The sequence below is a fragment of the Budorcas taxicolor genome, chromosome 5 (genome assembly GCF_023091745.1).
Source record: "Budorcas taxicolor isolate Tak-1 chromosome 5, Takin1.1, whole genome shotgun sequence".
NCBI classification, from domain to species: domain Eukaryota; kingdom Metazoa; phylum Chordata; class Mammalia; order Artiodactyla; family Bovidae; genus Budorcas; species Budorcas taxicolor.
This window is the reverse complement of record NC_068914.1, coordinates 71,893,667-71,912,058: the sequence shown is the minus strand read 5'-3', so window position 1 is coordinate 71,912,058 and position 18,392 is coordinate 71,893,667. Positions and strand designations below refer to the sequence as shown.

Here is an 18,392-nt window from a genome sequence, read left to right as displayed (position 1 = left end):
TGCTCACATGGGGCTAAGTCCGCTTGGCAGAGAGACACTTTTAAAAATCAATACATAAGCTGCTCATGGACTAGGCCTGAGCAAATGGATTTTTTTCTCCCAAAAGGGAAGAGTTTTACAAAAGGTTAAAATGGCTGAAAATATGGCTTTCCTGGCGGTTGAGTGGTAAAGACTCCATCGGCCAATGCAGGAGACACAAGTTCGATCCCTGGTCCAGGAAGGTTCTACCTGCCTAGGAAGCTCCTACACTGAGAAAAGCCATCCCACTCCAAGCAGAGAACAGCATGTGCAGTGGCCCAGGGTGGAAGGAATGTGATGTGAATGCTGCAGAGCTGCAGAACCCTGGGGGGAGGGGGACGGCGGGGGGAAGGGAGTTGGTACAAGGGGGTGATGGGGGAGGTGTGCCTGGGGAGGTGCTAAGGGGGGATGGAGGCTGAGCTGGCCCAGGCTGTGGGCCAAGGCAGCAGGGACTCGGGGTTTTATCCTGGGGGTCAACATTCTGGGGGTTAAGTAGGAGAGTATCTGAATCTGATTTGCATTTTGTTTTGATTTGCGTTTTTTTAAGTGTACTCTGCAGACATGGAAAATAAACGTAATGATTACCGAATGGGAAGGAGGGAGGGCGGAGGAAGGAATAAATTAGGAGTTTGGGATTAACAAATACACACAACTCTATATAAAATAGATAAACAACAGTTTCCCACTGTATGCTACACATGTGCCAAGTTGCTTCAGTCCTGTCCAACTCTTAGCAACCCCATACGGACTGTAGCCCGCCAGGCTCCTCTGTCCCTGGGATTCTCCAGGCAAGAATATTGGAGTGGGTTGCCATTTCCTCCTCCAGGGGGGTCTTCCCAGGGATTCAACCCTCCTCTCTTAAGTCTCGTACACTGATAGGCAGCTTCTTTACCACCTGGGAAGCTCAGTGATAAAGAATCCACCCGCCAAAGCAGGAAATACGGGTTCAATCCCTGGTCTGGGAAGATACCGTGAAGAAGGAAATGCCAACCCACTCCAGTATTCTTGCCTGGAGAATCCCCATGGACAGAGGACCCTGGTGGGCTACAGTCCATGAGGTCGCAAAGAGTCAGACACAACTTAGCGATTGACCGATAACAATAACCTATAATGGAAAAGAATCTAGAAAAGAATATATATGTGTATATATGTGAGTATGTAGATAAACTGAATCACTTTCCTGTATACCAGAAACGAACACAACATTGTCAGTCAACTATACTTCAATTAAAAGAAAAGCTGAAAAAAAAAAAAAAAAGAAAAGCTGCCCCCTCGCAAGGGGCCCAGGGGAATCTTCTGTGACACAGGCAATGTTCTCCATTACAGTGTGAATGTCAAAAGAAACCCATTGAACACTGTCTGCATTTTATTGCATTTACTGTTAACCTCACAAAGGGGCCTGTGATTGGCCAAGCCTGGCTCCCTCCACCTTTCTGGCCCCAGAGAAGAGGTGCTGTTAGGGGCAGGCCACCAGAACCATGGGGTTGGAGCTGGGAAAACAGCTCCTGAAAGAAGCGGGGGTTTCTAATACCTGCCTCCCTGGATCCTCGGAGGCTTGAAATGCGATGAAGCACAAGATCTACCACCAGGCAGGTATGAAGGAAATGTGAGCATCCATCCTTCAGCAGTGTCTCAGCTAACGGGAACTGGAGGACCCGGCTCTTTTACGGGATTAAATACAGAAAGCCAGAGAAGGTGGTGTCTTAGATATACAATAACCAGGAAAGGAAGGAGGAGTGGGAGAGAGAAAGGGAATTCTCCCTGGAGATTTCTTCTATAGCCAAACAGCAGGGGAAGTGGAAGGAGGGTGGAAACTCCAGGAGAGCTTTGATGGGACCTTTGACGGCTGCCCACCCACCCCCACCACCACCACGTGCCCACCGCCCCAGGGCCAAGGCCTGATAAGACAGGTGGTTGGCTTCCACCTGTGGGGCACAGTTGGAAATACTGACTTGGGGGCTCAGTGGGGGGGAGATCTCTCTCACTGGGTGCTTGCTGCGCCTGTTTGGGTTCCAACACCATCTTCTGGGCTCCCAGTAAGACGGCCAGTCACATGTGAACAGGGGGCAGATGGCTGATACTGTCTTATGAAATTTTTCCTTCATTTATATAGATATAAACGTCTGCAGGTCTTGATAAAAATGAATTTCGTACTGAGAGCTGCTGCCACAGTAGTTAAGAGTCACTGCTCTGGATAATAATGCTGTTCAGTTTTGTCATCAAAGAGTGAAGTCCTCTCGTGTGACAGAGGACGGAGCTCTGGCCCTGGTCCCGGGCTGGGTGGCGGGGGCGGAGGAGGCGGAGTGTCTCAGCTGGGTCTGGAAGCAGCTCCATGGAGGTGGGCAGCAGGTTGATAGTGAGACAGCCCCCACCTGTTCGTTCTCCCCTGGTGTTTGGGAAAATCTGAAAATGCCCCCCATCTCAGCCATGCTAAGTGAGGACTCACTTAGTCCAGCACTGAGGAGCCAGCGAATCTGCCCAGAACTCCAGGAGCGGTGGTAGTGGTTGCGGAGCCAACTACCAGAGACGCCCTGCTTCACCAGCCCTGCTCCTGCCCTGAACCTTGGAGACCGTGTTCCTATGAGATAAGCAAATCCCCTATACACACTCCACAGAACCCATCCACACCCATATACACACAACACACCCTCCACGTGCAAACAGAACACACACGCCCTTTACACACTCCGCTGTATATCACACAAACACTGCATGTAACTGGGTGGGAAAGAGCACGGAGGAACCATGGGCGGAGGGCGGGGAGGGTGGTTGTGACTGAGTGGAGCAGGGAAGGGGGCATCAGTGCATGCCAAGTCCCTACACCATCTTGGCTTCTAGAAACTGTGGGTGTGACACACCCAGCTGCTGAGAATGGACTCTGCAGGAATTTCTTGTGTCCCTAGGGATTCCTTGTCCCCAGGTGCTAAGGAATGAAGATGGTACAAAGGCATCTCTGGCCACCAAGAAAACGCCATGTGCCTGGCTGAGGAGTACAGGCCTGAGAACTGGATGGTGTGGGGTTCGAATACCTGATTTTTAGTTAGGCCATTGGCCTAACTTGGCCTACTTGGTCTCTCTGGGCCTGATCCTGATGCCAATCACTTGTGAGGCCTACAGAAAGGAAACCCTCCTGATATTTCCACCCAAAATCTGCTCTGCTCCCCAACAGGGTTTGCTGCACAGATAAAAGTCAAGTGGGGCATTTGAGACCAAGGCATCAATGAGTTTTTCAGCAAAAATAGTCTCTCTGGGAACAGCGTGGAGGAGGCCAGACTCTCCTCCACGTGGTCCTCCACCCCAGCTTCTGATCCCCAAGAGAGGCCTCCTGACAACCTCTCTCCCACCTCACAAACAAGGGCTGCACACAGCATAGCGGGTTGGCAGAGCCAACTGAAGCTTTATTCTGAAAAAAAAGATAACTCAAATTGGATTTATTCTGAAAAAGACGCTTACATTGGCTTTTAGGTGGGGTCATGGGCAAAAGGGGCAACCCCAGGCAGTCGACTCCCCCCAGGTGTGGGTGGAGGACAGGGGCGAAACCTCAGGTCTCCCATGCAGATGCTCCCCTGCACAGCCCCATCTGCAGGAGCCAGTGAGCGGGGGAAGGCTGGGAGGGACCGCAAGAGCCTTTCACTTGGACAGGACATCAGAGGACTCAGACACCAGCTTCCCATCGCGGGTCTCAATCTTCTTCACAACCACAGCCTTGGAACTGGTGCGGCTGAAGGAGCCGGGGCCCCCACCAGAGGCCAGGCTCAGGCTGTAGTTGAAGCCAGGGGTCCCGTAGACCGAAGTCAGTCCACCTGGTCAGGAAGAGACAGCCACGTGAGTATGGGAGGCTATGCTCGCATCAGGTGCTGTTCCCCCTGTCTCCCTGACACCCCAGAAGTGGTCCCCAAGAAGGGGGAACTGCCCTGGTTTACTTCTCCAAGATGACTGGGTGAAAACCAGGAGCAGGGTGGGACAGGGCTTTGCTATTAGCTATGTGACCTTGGGGAGATGTTAGAGACTTGGTTTCGAGTCCTGGGTCAGGAAAATCCCCTGTTGGAGGGCACAGCAACCCACTCCAGTATTCTTGCCTGGAGAACCCCATGGACAGAGCAGCCTGGTGGGCTACAGACTGTAGGGTCACAAAGACTCGGACACAACTGAGTGACGGAGCACAAAAGCACGCAGGCTTGTGACCTTGCACAGGACAGTAGCTGGGCCCCAGCTTCCTCAGCTGCACCAGAAGGACCCGTAGAGGCTGCCCTCCAGCCCTAGCCCCCAAGACGTGGACACTCACCTGCGTAGCCACTGGTGGTCTTGGTGTGGATACTCATGTTCTGCATCCCAGACTCCAGCCTGTACCCAGAGGACACATGGAATGTCAGGACCAACCTTTGGCCCTGAGGACCCAGGTCCCATATCCTGCACTCCAGGGATGGTGCACCAAGGGTGGTCAGGGAACCCCCACACCTACCGGCTCTCCTCGCCCTCCAGCAGCTTCCTGTAGGTGGCAATTTCCACGTCCAGGGCCAGCTTGACATTCATGAGCTCCTGGTACTCGCGCAGCTGCCGTGCCATGTCCTGCTTGGCGTTCCTCAGAGCGGCCTCGAGCTCAGCCAGCTTGGCCTGAGCATCCTTGACAGCCATCTCACCACGCTGCTCAGCGTCAGCGATGGCAGCCTCCAGGGAAGCCCTCTGTGGGGGGAGGGGACAGGCAAGCAGGTAAAGCAGAGTCTGGTTGCCTCCTCTCCTTCTCCGCCTGCACCCGCTCTCCCTTTCCCCTCCTTTGGGGACCCCCTCTCCACGACCTAGACTAACCAACTCCACCTGCCTTATTCCAAGAAAACGTTAGAGGCGACTTTCCTCATGGTCCAGTGGTTAAAAATCTGCCTTGCAAGGCAGGGGATCGATCCCTGATCGGGGAACTAAGATCCCACATGTCAGCTACTGAGCCGGTGTGCTCTGGAGCCCACGAAACACAAAGAGTGCATGTGCCATAACTAAGACTCAAAGCAGCCAAATAAATAATTTTTTTTAAAAAAAAAGGAACAAAATGTTACAGGTGGGTGAGCTTCAGGAAGTGAAATGGGGGAATATGAGCAACTTCCAGATCCTTCCTGCTCACACGTCTCACCTGGGATGCTGTACAGTATTATCCCCACTCCCAACAGGACTAGATCTCTGCTTTCTAAACCCCCTTAAGGCATCTGATATATAAGCACCCTGATTTATAAGACAGATAAAGCAAGCTTGGGGAACCCATGCTGGACCACCAACCTATCTGCCCAGCCCCGTGACCCCTGTTCTGACCCCTCAGCCTCCCAGAACAGTCTGTACTGTAGCTACCCCTCCAACTCCCAGGATCATTTCCCCAACCCCCAGACACCTCACTCCTTTCTGTACTATTTCCTCCACCCCAGAGGTGTCCCAAGACCCTCTTCCACCTCCAGCCCAGCCCATACCTGGCCTTTGAGACCCTCGATCTCAGCCTGGAGACGGCTGATGTTCCGGTTCATCTCAGAAATCTCCGTCTTCGTGCGACGAAGGTCATCCCCGTGCTTCCCAGCCAGTGTCTGCAGCTCCTCATACTGCAGAGGTGAGACGAGGAGTGAGGTTGAGAGGGGACTCCTGGTCCCTCCAAGGAAAGAGTACCCTCAGCCAAGTCACCAGAGCCCAGGTCCTCTCACGCCCACCCGGCTCTGTACCTCTGGGCCTGGAACATCCCATTCCTGTCCCCCGGCACGACTCGGCAGCCCCGCTCCCAGCAGGCAGAGTTTGAAATTTCGCTTCTCCCTCAAGGAAGGACTAGCACCCAGAACTACCCAAAAGGGGAGCACCAGGTTGAGCCCCTGCCCTTTACCTTGATTTGGTACATGGTCTCGGCCTCCGCCCGGCTGCGGTTGGTGATCTCCTCATACTGGGCCTTGACCTCAGCGATGATGCCGTCTAGGTCCAGGTTGCGGTTGTTGTCCATGGACAGGACCACGGACGTGTCAGAAATCTGAGACTGCATCTCACGGATCTCCTGTGGCAGGAAGGGGAGGTGGTGAGGCCCTGGCCCTGCACACAAGGAGTCCCCTTCTGGAGAAGGGCCTTCCACAGAGGACAAGACAGTTAGGGCAGGAGAGAAGGCAAAGTTCCTAAAGAAGGAAGATGGGTCGAAGACCTGGAACTTAGAGAGAAGCAAAGATGAAATGAGGCCAGGATAAAAGGAAATCCGGCTTTGGGTGAGAGACCAGAGGGCCAGAGCCCTTCCACGCTCTCAGCTACCAGTATGGAGCCCCCAGAGGGCTCCCACACGGCCCAAAGGATCTATCTAAACCCTAGGGACAGAGCCGGTCTGAGGTAGCCAGGTCACCACTCTGCAGTATGTATGATGACCTTGGACAGTCTCTCTCAGTTCTCCGAGCCTGTTTTCTCATCTGTGAAATGGGGTAATAAACCCTTGCTCATTCAGGGAGACAGAACATAAAGGACATCCATGCCAGGTTACTATTGGCAGTCGCAATTATTCCGGGTTGGGCCCTTGTCTGTTGGTGCACTGGCGGGGCTGGAAGGAGCCTCTGGCGGGGCCAGGGAACTCCAGTCTCCGGCAACTAAGAACGTACCTCTTCATACAGTTGCCTGTAGAAGTTGATCTCATCAGTCAGCCCTTCCAGGCGGGACTCCAGCTCTACCTTGTTCATGTAAGCTTCATCCACATCCTGTGGGGTGGGGCAAGGGGAGCCAGAGCTGAGTGCTCACTCCTGATTCCAAGCCGGGGACACCCAGTGGCCTATACTTGGAACCTTCTAATCGCCTTCCCACCTCAGTGATCCAGTGCGGTCTCTGCCCCACCACACCTGCATTCCCAGCCCCTTTACCTCAGCTTCCTGCACATTCCGCCTCCTCCCGCCTCCTCTCCCCCTCCCCCTCGTCCTGGAAGCCTTCTATAGCTGGACCTCCAGTTCCACTGCTCCGTTTTCTTAGCCATGTCCCAACACCCATAGTTCTGTCCACATGCACCTAACTCTGTCCTTCCATGTTCAGTAACTAGGAGGCACCCAAATGTTGTCCCATGACTTAGAAACATTTAAGAACAGAAAGCCTGAGTCTAGCCTGAGTCTCTAAGCACCAGCCTTCTGTGTCTGGTGGGGGTAGGGGTGCTCCCTCACCTTTTTGATGATGACAAATTCATTCTCCATGTCTGTGCGCTTTTGGATTTCATCCTCATACCTGATAAGGAAGAGACATAGAATGAGAGGATGAAAGGGAAAGGTGAGGTTGCCATGGATCTTTTGAGGGGGGCAAGAATATCTAGAAAATTCAGTTAATGGAAATGTAAAAAGATATGAGATAGTTGGTCTGGTCATTCTGCCCCAACCAGCTACTGTCTCCCCAGCCTTACCCAACGCCATCCCCAGTCAGTGAGGAAGCCTAGAGCAGGAAGTGTCTCCCCAAATCCATGAAGATATATTGGATCAGGCATATGAGGAGGTTTAGCAACAGTGACTGACAGGAGACCTTTGACAGAACTTTCTGGAATGTGCCAGAAATCAGGGATAAGAAAGAAATAAGGGCCAGGGCTGTTAATATACAACAGAGGCCTGTTGGCTACTTCTGCTCCCATCCTAGATTTACTATGTAAACTCTAGAAGATAATTTGTTGTCCAAATCAAGACAGTTCTGCAATTGAAGGAGGAGGGGAAGTGCTATTAACAATGGACATACACCTAGACTGTCCTGGGGTCACCCTAATTATATAGGACTGCACTGCCCAAAAAGCAGAGGGCCTTGGGGTCTGAAACCTCTGGTCCCAAGGGGCCTGGCAAGGGGAGATGATTCCAGCTGGGGAGGACGGAGGCTCACTTGGTCTTGAAGTCCTCCACCAGCCCCTGCATGTTGCCAAGCTCCACTTCCAGCTTCAGCTTATCCTGGGCCAGAGTTTCCAGCTGCCGACGGAGGCTGTTGATGTAGCTCTCAAACATGTTGTCTATGTTGCTCCGGGCAGTCTTCTGCTGCTGCAGGAGGTTCCATTTGGTCTCCAGAACCTTGTTCTGCTGCTCCAGGTGCCGCACCTGTATGATGGGGCAGAAAAGTCCACAGTCACATCAGGCCAGGGTGCAAAGTCTGGCACAAAGCAAGCATTGTGTTTTCCCTTAATCTACTCCCCAAGCAGTTGGGTCTCCAGAACTGCATTAGTGTTGGGCTGCGGGGAGACAAGGGGGTACATGGTTGGAAGTAGATATCTAGGAATTATGTTGGTTATACTTTCAGGAAAAAAATAGGTATTATTGACTGAGATTGTATATTACACGTCAGTAAAAGTAGCCAAGTTTTGATTAACACTTTTCATGATTGAAAGAAATATAGATGGTTCATATCAAACAATCATGATTATTACTTGGAGTGGCTTTGAGAGACTCATAGATTACAGGGAAATTTCAGCCCTACAATCTAGAAAGCACTGGCCAGAAGACCTAGGTTTTAGCCTAATGCTGCTACTGATCTTGAGTTGCTTCCCCTCTCTGAGCCCAGGTCTCCTCAACCCTGCAATGGCCTAGAAGATCTCAGGTAAGCCCTATCCGAACCCCATCTCTAACAGCAAGAAACTAGGTAATTCTGTCTGCAAACTGAAGACCCTCCTCCCGACAGCCCTCTCTTTGAGTTCTCCAACATCCAACCCCACCCTACTCCACCCTGAATCCACAATCCTGTTTTCTTGTCCAAAACACAAAGGTCCTAGGTTCCTTGGGTTCGAGGAATCCAGATTTTAGGATGAAATTAAACCATGTTGGAAGAGTAATTTTTTTAAAGAAAGAATAATAAACTGGTCCCAAAAGGAAGAATGCTTTTTTTTTTTTAAATGACCCAAAGTTGGAACTTCTTTTAAATTAGGAGGACTTGGAAAAGAAGTTTGTCTTAAGGGTTTGGTTCAGATCCAGCAAATCCAACTCTGTAAATCCCTTTCTTCCCCAGCTCATTCTGTCCCAAAATTATAAAAAATAAGTGATTATAACATTTACCCTTATTAGAGTGCTTAATGTAGGCCAAGCACTGCTAAGCTCTTACATACATTATATGTCTGAATAGGCAAAACCTCTTGGATTTAGGAGATTAGAGAGCCTATTTTGTAGATGAGAAAATCAGATTTAGCAAGTTAGTCCACCAAAGGAAACGGTAGAGCACTGGGGACCTTCAGCCTCTGCTTAACTACTCACTGGGAAGACCCCAGAGCTAGCAAAAGGCAATCAAGAAGTCAAGTCAAGGGTCCTTAAGACCAAGGAACCACCAAGCCTTCCCCCAAAACAGGGGAGGTCCCGTTTCCCAGGGGACTCCAATTCTTAAAGACGCCAATCTGCCCCAGGATTTCCCTCCTTCCGCTCCCACAATGCCTCCCAGGAGCCAGTCAGCAGAGAGGAACTCGTCCTCCAGCGCTGGGGGCCCCGGGGCCTTAAGGGAACAGCAACCCCCTCCCAACCCCAGGCTGCAAAACCTGGCCTGGCGCCTTCCCTGAGAAAGTGGAGCCAGGTTATTGGGGCGGAGCCGAGGAGCGAAGAGTGAGGGGACAAGGGCCGAGGCGGGGGAAGAGGGGCGTTGGCGGATAGGCGCCTTATCTGAAACCATAAATCCTGGGATTTAAAAGGACGTGAAACGCGGGTAGGGTGTCCCACGCCCGCAGACTTTGAATCCTGCATGGGCTTTCCTGAAGCCAGTCCCTGGCGTCCCACCCCACCCCACCCCACCCCACCCCACCCCTACCCCACTCCACCCTGACACACACCCCCACCCCCACCCCCGAAACCCCAGGTGCCCAGTGCTCCCCACCCCCCCCAGGTGCCCAGTGCTCCCCGGGAGACTAGGAGCGGGTCTCCAGCACGAAGCCTCTGCCCCTCACCCCTCCGTGGGGGCGGGTCTCTGCCCCGCCCGGCCCCGCCCACAAGGTCAGCTCCCGGGGCCCTGGCCAAGTTATGACTCATCTTGATGCCCCCCACTCTCAGATCCCTGGGACGCCAAAGGCCTGGATCAATATTTGCCTGCTTGAATCAGGACTGCTGCTTCCTTCTCCTAGAATCCTATCAAATTCCTATTTTAAAAAAAACAAAATTTTCTTTTAAGCACAGGAGCACTACTGGAAAGGCCCTTGGGGCCAGGATAAAGAGAAGGATGACCCTGAGGGAGGAACTCCCCTCCCACCCGACAGCTAAACACCTGGAACACTTCGAGGCTAAGAGCTTTATAGACTTGGGGTGAGATGGGCGAGTGAGTCAGGGGCCCCCAAGATTTACAGTCAGAAGCCTCCAAGATCCCTCCCTATCCCTTCCCCTGCCCAAACCCAAGTGCGCAGAGGGGCCAAGTCACTGGTTGGAAGGCAGAATGTTCCCAGAGTGGGTGGGGCCCAGCAGGACACTAGTGAGGGGGCTGGAGATGTGCCCATGGAGGGTGGGGTGACCAAGAGAAAGGGCTGGGATCCTGGTCCAGCCCCAGGCACTGCCAGCCACGCAGAGGGGAGCCCTCACCTTGTCGATGAAGGAGGCAAATTTGTTGTTGAGGGTCTTGATCTGCTCCTTCTCCTGGGTGCGGACGGCCTGGATGTTGGGGTCCACCTCCAGCTTGAGGGGGCTCAGCAGGCTCTGGTTCACGGTGACAGCTGTGATGCCCCCCAAACCTGGGGCCCCGCCGTAGCTTCCAGCCATACTCATGCTGGTGCCCAGGCCACCCCGAAAGCTGCTGCCGCTGCCTACTCGGGAAAAGGCCGAGGAGCTGATGCGGGAGCCGGGCCCGCTGGTGTAGGAGCGGCTGCTGAAGGACCTGGGGGCAGAGGTGGACACCTTGTAGGACTTCTGGGTCACCCTGATGGACATGGTGGAGGCCGGAGAGGAGGCGAGGAGGCCGAAGCTGAGTAAGAGTCGAGGAGTCGAGAAGCTGATTCTCGGTGGGGTACAGCTCCCCGATGGCCTTTTATAAGACAGAGCCCAGCCCAGGAGGAGGGGATTGGCCTTGTAGCTGAGTGGCTAGGCCCTGAGGGGGCAGGGCCTAACCTGACACCTGCCACCTACAGGCCGGACTCAGGTGGGGGCAGCAGAGAGCTGCTCCCACCCCGGAGCCCACGCCTGCACCACCCTGGAACCCAGGAAAAGGCAGTTCTGTTAATGTGAAAGTGCAAGGACTCTGCCAGCCTCTACAAGCTCCCTGTAACACAGCTTGCCCAGGGATGCCCAGCCACTGCAGCCCCAAATCCTGGGTCTTATCTCCTTCCCTCCCGTGGGAAATAAATGCACACACTGGGGAACACGGCCAGCAAGGGACCCCTGGCATTTGAGTCTCCTCTGAGCAGCCGATACTCCAAAGACACCACCCTGTGTTCGTTCCTCCACTTCGTGTGATTACGAAGGTCTGCCCAGGCTGGACACGGGTCCCAAATCATTGAACCTGAGGTCAACCATATGCCTGGTCTTTACTCAGTTACTGCTGTGCCCTCAGCCCCTGGTGCAGTGCCAGGAGGCACTGGGAAAATATTCATGGAACGAATGAATGAATGAATGAACATTCACTATCTTAGCTATGGGGCTGTATGTGAAAGTTAAAGTGAGATCCAACACAGTGCTTTTCCAGGACACAACGCCGTGGCGTCTTTCTCTCCTCCCAAGATCGCAGGATTCTTGGGCCTGAAAGGCACAGCAAAGGATGAACAAGAGCTAAAGGGCAGGCTGGGGGAGGTCAGGAGAGAAGGTGGCTGCATCGGGGGATCATCTCATTGCTCACCACTGTTTGCAGGAGTCATTCCATAGCCCCCAGTGGGTGAATCACAGGAAAGAGGCAGGACTGTGAGGTGGGGGTGGAGTGGGGAGCCCCGATGGTGAGTCAACCAGCAGTTTCTCTTTCTCTTCCCCAGCCACCCCCCGTCCCCCGCTGGCCATAGGAGAAAGAAAAGAGTCCCTGCACCTGTCTCCTCAAACCCATTAAGAAAATGAGTCAGGAGAGCAGGTTGGGGCACCGCATGCACCTGCAGAAGGCTGGAGAATGGGGAGCTGAATAAGGCACCCAGGGCCTGGGTGGGGCAGGGTGAGGCAGGCTGTGGGTGGAAAGCACAAGTTTTGGGTCCCCAAGGCAGAGATTCCAGTAGCAATTACCTAATGGCTGGGGCTGGATTCTCTGATAGATCCTGCAGGGCATGAAATGGAGAGGAGTGGGTGGCTGTTCACTAGAAACCAACAGATTCCCTGGAGGAGAGGGACCGGCGGCCCATAGCCCCCAAGCCCCAACCGAGGTGACTGCTGCCATGCCTGTCCCCAGGGCAGGTGAGTGGGTGACTCTCCGTCCTTCAGCACCAGAGCACAGGCGCAGAGGCCCTTACAGAGGGACAGCGAGACCCAGAAACCCTCTCCCTGGGAGTCAGACAAGTCCCCAAAGACAGACATGCAGATAAGCTCCCCTCAGATCACACATTCCAGGCCACGCACACACACACACAGGAACGAACTTTGAAGTCCCTTCTGGAAAGACAAACCCAGAGTCTCTCAGAGGGGACACAATGACCACATCCCTTTCTTCTCTCCCCTCTTTTCTCTTCCCACTCTCCCCAGGCCTGGCCTCCTGCCACACAGAACCAGGCAGTACCTGTTTGTACCAGGCCCTCTCTCAGCCCCTTTAAACAATGCTTAGTTTTCCAAGGAGTGATTTGAATGCAAGCTCCCCCCTCCCCAACAAACACCCACACCTAGCAGAGCTAAGAGACTTCGCTTTCCTGAGACCAAAAGGAGAGGTATGGGCCCGGTGCCAAACCTGGCCCAGAGAAGGCGGAAGGAGAGAGGGAGGGGCTGGTCAGACAGGTATGGCAGCCTAGGGAGGGCAGATCCCTGCTTCTCCTCCCCCACGCTGTGGTCCACACAGCGAACCTGGGCACACTCAGAGGGGAGAGGCCTTACCTGAAGTCCTGAGCACAGAACTGCAGCCCAGAGCCCTCCCCTGAAATCTCAGCCCTCCCACCCCCAGCCCAAGCCACCTGGTCCCCTGGTTGCAGGAGTGTCTTTTGTTTAAGATGAAGACAAGCGGCCTACAAGGACCGTGTGGTTTTCAGGCTGTAAGAAGGCCCAGATCTCACCCAGGAGAAGTTCCTCTTTGCTGGGGCAGCCCAGAACGATCCAGGGTGGAAAGTGCTTGCATCTTTCTTGTCAGCTCCCTATTGCCCAGAGCCCCAGCCAACCCCTCCCCCCTGCCTGAAACCCAGCTTAGGGTGCAAGAGAAGAGGCCAGAGCTGCCCACTCCTGTGGCCCCTGCCTGGGATTCCAGTTTGGAAGCAATAGAGGGAAGCCCTGGTGGCTCAGCCGGTAAAGAATCCGCCTGCAATGTGGAAGACCTAGGTTTAATCCCTGGGTCAGGAAGATCTCCTGGAGAAGGGAATGGCAACCCAATCCAGTCTTCTTGACTGGAGATTTCCATGGACAGAGGAACCTGGTGGGCTACACAGTCCATGGGGTCATAAAGAGTCGGACATACCTGAGCAACTTTCACTTCACTTCACTTTCAGGACTAGGGCCAAGATATGAGGGAGCAGAAAATGGAACCGAGGTGGCCTGAAGGGACGACTTGCAAAGCTGTCTCTGGCCACTGAGGTCTGCACAGTGCTTCCTACCCAACAAAAGGGAAAGTGTTTTTGGTGACTGCCCAACCCAGACCCAGATTCTGCTCCAAACTGCCTTTCCTGGAAATCAGAAGAAGGAAGGAGGAGATGCTCACCCCCTTCACCCTGATGGTGATGGCGCATGCTGGCACCAAGGAGGTCTGGAGGCCTCAGGTCAAGGCTGAGGGCAGAGATGGGTGAGCAAGGTAGCTCTAATCATACGTCACTCACAATCCTCCGAAAAGATGGTCTGAACACATTCTTCTCAGGGATCAGGACTGGTGACACAGAAACACCTCACTCAAAGCAGCACTATTCACAGAAGCCAAAATGCGAACAACTCGAACATCCACCAGCTGATGAACGGAGAGACAAAAGGCGACATCCCCCTACAATGGCATACCATTCTCAGTAAAAATGAATGAATCACCCACGCCTGCTACAATTCAGATGAACCTTGAAAAACGTTATCCTGAGTGAAGGAAGCTAGTCACACAGGATCACGTATTACATGATTCTACTTGTATGAAATGTCCAGAAGCAGCAAATCTATAGAGACAGAAAGCAGATCCATGGTTGCCAAACTGCCTCCGGGCTGGGGGGAGTGGAAGTGACTGGTGAAAATATGAGTTTCTTTTAGGACTTAAGAAAATGTTCTAAATTCAATTATGGTGATCATTGTGCAAGCCTGTGAAAATAGTAAAAATCATTGAATTGTACATTTTAAATGGTTGAATTGTGTGGTATGTGAATTATAGCTTAATAAAGCTGTCACAAAAACAGGCAATCCACAAAAGCATAAATCAGCCACATATATAAACTAGGGACTTTGTAGACCAGCATAGGATCCAGGGGACAGAAGGGAAGATTTTGTTTAGATGCTGAAGGTAGGTGGAGCAGAGTATCCAAAGAACTGAAGTCACTTTAAAAGATGAGCATTTGAATCTTCCTGTTGACATGGAAATATCTGAGTTTAGTGCTGAGGCAGCAACAACAATTTAAGTGGAAAGCCACAGATGGTGGGAGAACCCATCAGTAAGCCACGTCATGAATAATAAAGTTGATCTGATTGTTCATTTTTGTGCCCTGTGCCTCAAGGCCAAAATTGTTCGTAGTCAGTGCTCAGTAAATGGTGAGTATTTGTCATTGTGATAAACACAGCTCTGATGATTCAAGCCAGTCCGAATGGGAATAGACTGACCAGAGAGGCAATGAGCTCCTGTCCCTAGAAGTCTGGAGAACAAGGTGTGCTAACCAGCTGTTCTCTGGGTTCACTGTGGGGTTCTTAACTCAGGTAGTGGTTTGGACCAGAACTTCCCGATCTTCCCCACTCTGATAGCCTTGATCCATGTTCTGCTGTCACAGAACGTACATGCTTTGATTGGACAACCACGAATGTCCTCCAAACCAAACTTTTTATTTTGACAGAAGATGTAGTCAGAAATTATTAGAACAAGCACGGGGAGAAAAGTAGGAAGGTAAGCCTCCTAATGAAAGAAAGGAGACAAGCCTACAGCCTGGAGGTGATGAGGTCTCCAGCCTGCTTTCCCTTTGTTATACCCTGGTCTCCACTGATGCCAAACTGGACGCAGCTGTCTACTGGACAGACAGCCAACCGTAGCTCAGTCACTGTCGTCCTTCCTCTTAATTCTGGTTCTCTGTCTGGAGCATGCACACCAAGATCGCCCAGGCTGCCCCTGTATTTCTTTTTAATACAAGAACTCTTTTAATTTTTAAATGATTTTACTAATTTATTTTTGAGTGCACTGGGTCTTCATTGCTTTGCAGACTTTTCTCAAGTTACGGCGAGCAGGGGCTTCTCCAGTTGCGGTGTGCAGGCTTCTCGTTGCAGTGGTTTCTGCACACAGCCTCTGGGAGCCGCGGGCTTCAGCAGTTGTGGCCTGTGGGCTCAGTAGCTGCAGCTCTCTGCTTCTAGAGTGCAGCCTCAACAGCTGTGGCACACGGGCTCAGTTGATCCGAGGCATGTGGGACCTTCCCCGACCAGGGCTTGAACCCGTGTCTCTTGCATTGGCAGGTGGATTCTTTACCACTGAGCGACCAGGGAAGCCCACCTGCACGCTTTAAAAGCTTCCTTGCAGCAGCCAGGGCTGAGCTCTTGGCCTTGGCTCTGCTCTCACAAGAAGACCTCCAGAAACACACCCTTCTCCTCTCCCAAGAGGATATAGGCTACAGCCCAAGTCCAGAGCACTTCAGGGTCCCTGGTCAGAAAGAATGAGATACCTGCCCTTCAGGAAAGAAGATAGTGACCAGTCCCCAGAGCCTGACACTCCAGGGACACACACAGAGACTGAGAGAGGACCCAGATGGGGTGAGGTGAGGACAACGTGCAGGAGGTCTGAGTGATGGGAAGGGGGAGACGGAGTCACTGGCTCCCCAGGAGGATGGGCCCCTAAGGAAGGAGTTGCACAGACCACCTGCCTACATACCTCCACTGCAAGAAAAAAGCATTCCTAAGGGTGATTCAGGTAACCAGACAGGAGTGCAGGAGGGGGAAAGGAACTGCAAGGACCTGGGTCTCCGCTACAGCCCCCACACCTACCCTCACTCCTAGCCCTGGGTCTCCTGCATTGCAGGCAGATGCTGTACCATCTGAGCCACCTGTGGCCTGGGTTGCTTGGCAATGGAGCTATTGTCCACTGGTCCTTTGTTTTGAATTTCCTGCCCAGGAACCTGAAGACCAAGGCGGGGAGTTAGGGGAAGGGACTCCAGGCCTTTATTCCCTCCTGTTTTTATTCACACATTCATTCACTCGTCCACTTAGGGTATTTGCTTATCAGACAATACCCTAAACAGTGTGGTGTTCCTACCTCACAGACTATAGCCTGCCAGGCTCCTCTGTCCATGGGATTTTCCAGGCAAGAATACTGGAGGGAGTTGCAATGCCCTCCTCCAGGGAATCTTCCTGACTCAGGGATCAAATCCCAGTCTCCTGAATCTCCTGCGTTGTAGGTGGATTCTTTACCAGTGAGCCACCGGGGAAGCTCCAAAACAGTGTGGGGAAATAGCTTTTTGGTTCCTTTCATACCAGTTCAGTGCAGGTAGGAGCCTCCTGTGAATTAAGCAAGGTATAGCCTGAAGGTTTCTATTGAAAGGTGAATATTAGGAGTCCTTAGTCTCTAACTTGGTATATTGATGGTTTAGCAGCCTGGAGACCACCTTCAGATCAGCAAACTGACACTCCCAGGGGCAGGGCCTGAGAGAGGGGGGCTGAGGACAGCAGCGTACTTTGATGGGAAGAAGAACCGAGTGTCAGCACTGAGTCCAAGTGCCCTCTGGGGAGGCAGGAGGTCTGGTGGGGAAGGATGCTGAGGTGAGCTCCCTTACCGCAACATTGCCTGAAGTTTCAGGCTGTGATGGACTTCTGAGTATTCATTTTTCAGCCCACATCCCCCGGCCTCAGAGAAATCTAGGGATCTGCTTGAAAAGAGCCCTTTGTGGTCTGAAAAACATCCCCCAGATACCCCTTTGAAAGCCCACAACTAGTGGGGTTGAATAGGAACCTTTGGAGAGGAATAAATTAGGAGTTTGGGATCAACAAATACACACTGTTGTTGCCCAGTCACTAAGCCGTGTCCCACTCTGCGATCCCATGGACTGCAGCACGCCAGGCTCCTCTGTCCTCCGCTCCCTCCCCGAGTTTGCTCAAATTCAGGGCCATTGAGTCAGTGATGCCATCTAACCATTTCATCATCCATCACACCCTTCTCCTCTTGCCTTTCTCCTCAACCTTTCCCAGCGTCAGGGTCTTTTCCAATGTGTCAGCTGTTCATATCAGGTGGCCAAGGTATTGGAGCGTCACCTTCAGTATTAGTCCTTCCAATGAATATTCAGGGTGAGTTTCCTTTAGGATTGACTGATTTGATCTCCTTGCTGTCCAAGGGACTCTCAAGTCTTCCCCAGCTCTACACTTCAAAATCACAGACACATACTACTACTGTATATAAAATAGCTAAACAACAAGAATGTTCTGTATAGCAGCGGGAACTGTATTCAATACCTTGTAGTATATTCAATATCTTTCCTATATTGGGAAAGAATCTGAAAAAGCATGTACATGTGTCCACGTATAACTGAATCACTTTGCTGTATAACTGAAACTGACACAACACTACGAATCAACTATACTTCAATTTGAAAAAAAGAGCCTTTGATTGCCTTGATACTTCACACTCATCAGAGTCCCAGGGTAGGGCACATTCTGATACACTAGCCCAGGCACCCAGTCCCGCCCTGGGTTAAGAAGAAGGGCCCCTTCTTGCTCTCCTGATACACAGGAGCTGTGACCCTGCCACATGTGGTTCAGAAGAGAAAGTTGCACAATGCAGGTGGGGTGGTGAAAAGTCACGGGCAAGGCGTGATCTTCTGAGAGCTCTCCCGGTCTCCAGATCTCACCGCTTCATCCTGGGAAACAGCCACTTCTTAGGCCATTCCAAACCGTCTCCGCAGTCAAGAGTCATGGCCCACAGGAAGTAATCATTTGTGCATGGTAAGCTGGGGTAAATGCTTGGGAATAGGTGTGCTCTGGCCACGCAGAGCCTCCCTCTGATGCTCAGAGAGCTGGTGGGCCCAGTGCATCACACAGGTATAGCTCACTCTTGGCACACCTGGTGTGACCAGACTCCCTGGCAGGGAAGCTCTGGCTTGGGGAGACCATTCTGTTCTGGTGAAGTGAGGAGCTGAGGGAGGAACAGAAAGAAATGAGATGCAAGCAGCTATGGCCCAGCCCACCTTGGAGAAAGGGCTCAGAGATCAAGATTCATGG

The 18,392-nt window shown here is 52.4% G+C and overlaps 1 protein-coding gene across 1 annotated transcript; it reads right to left on the bottom strand.

The window, feature by feature from the left end:
* Positions 1 to 3,451: 3,451 nt before the first annotated feature.
* Positions 3,452 to 10,889, bottom strand: KRT8 (keratin 8). The gene is made up of 9 exons (XM_052640763.1): positions 10,506 to 10,889; positions 7,855 to 8,063; positions 7,161 to 7,221; positions 6,615 to 6,710; positions 5,867 to 6,031; positions 5,469 to 5,594; positions 4,481 to 4,701; positions 4,304 to 4,362; positions 3,452 to 3,821 (listed from the first exon to the last, which is right to left on the bottom strand). Exons 1-9 carry the CDS (start codon positions 10,848 to 10,850, stop codon positions 3,649 to 3,651), a joined length of 1,455 nt encoding a protein of 484 aa, XP_052496723.1. The 5' UTR covers positions 10,851 to 10,889; the 3' UTR covers positions 3,452 to 3,648.
* Positions 10,890 to 18,392: the final 7,503 nt, after the last annotated feature.

What these genes read in the sequence shown, in the direction of transcription:
- KRT8 (XM_052640763.1), bottom strand. Translation starts at nt 10,850, where the DNA reads ATGTCCATCAGGGTGACCCAGAAGTCCTACAAGGTGTCCACCTCTGCC. An exon ending in TTGCCTCCTTCATCGACAAG is followed by an intron (nt 8,064 to 10,505) that starts GTGAGGGCTCCC and finishes CCCATCATACAG; the next exon opens with GTGCGGCACCTGGAGCAGCA. An exon ending in GTGGAGGACTTCAAGACCAA is followed by an intron (nt 7,222 to 7,854) that starts GTGAGCCTCCGT and finishes CTTCCTTATCAG; the next exon opens with GTATGAGGATGAAATCCAAA.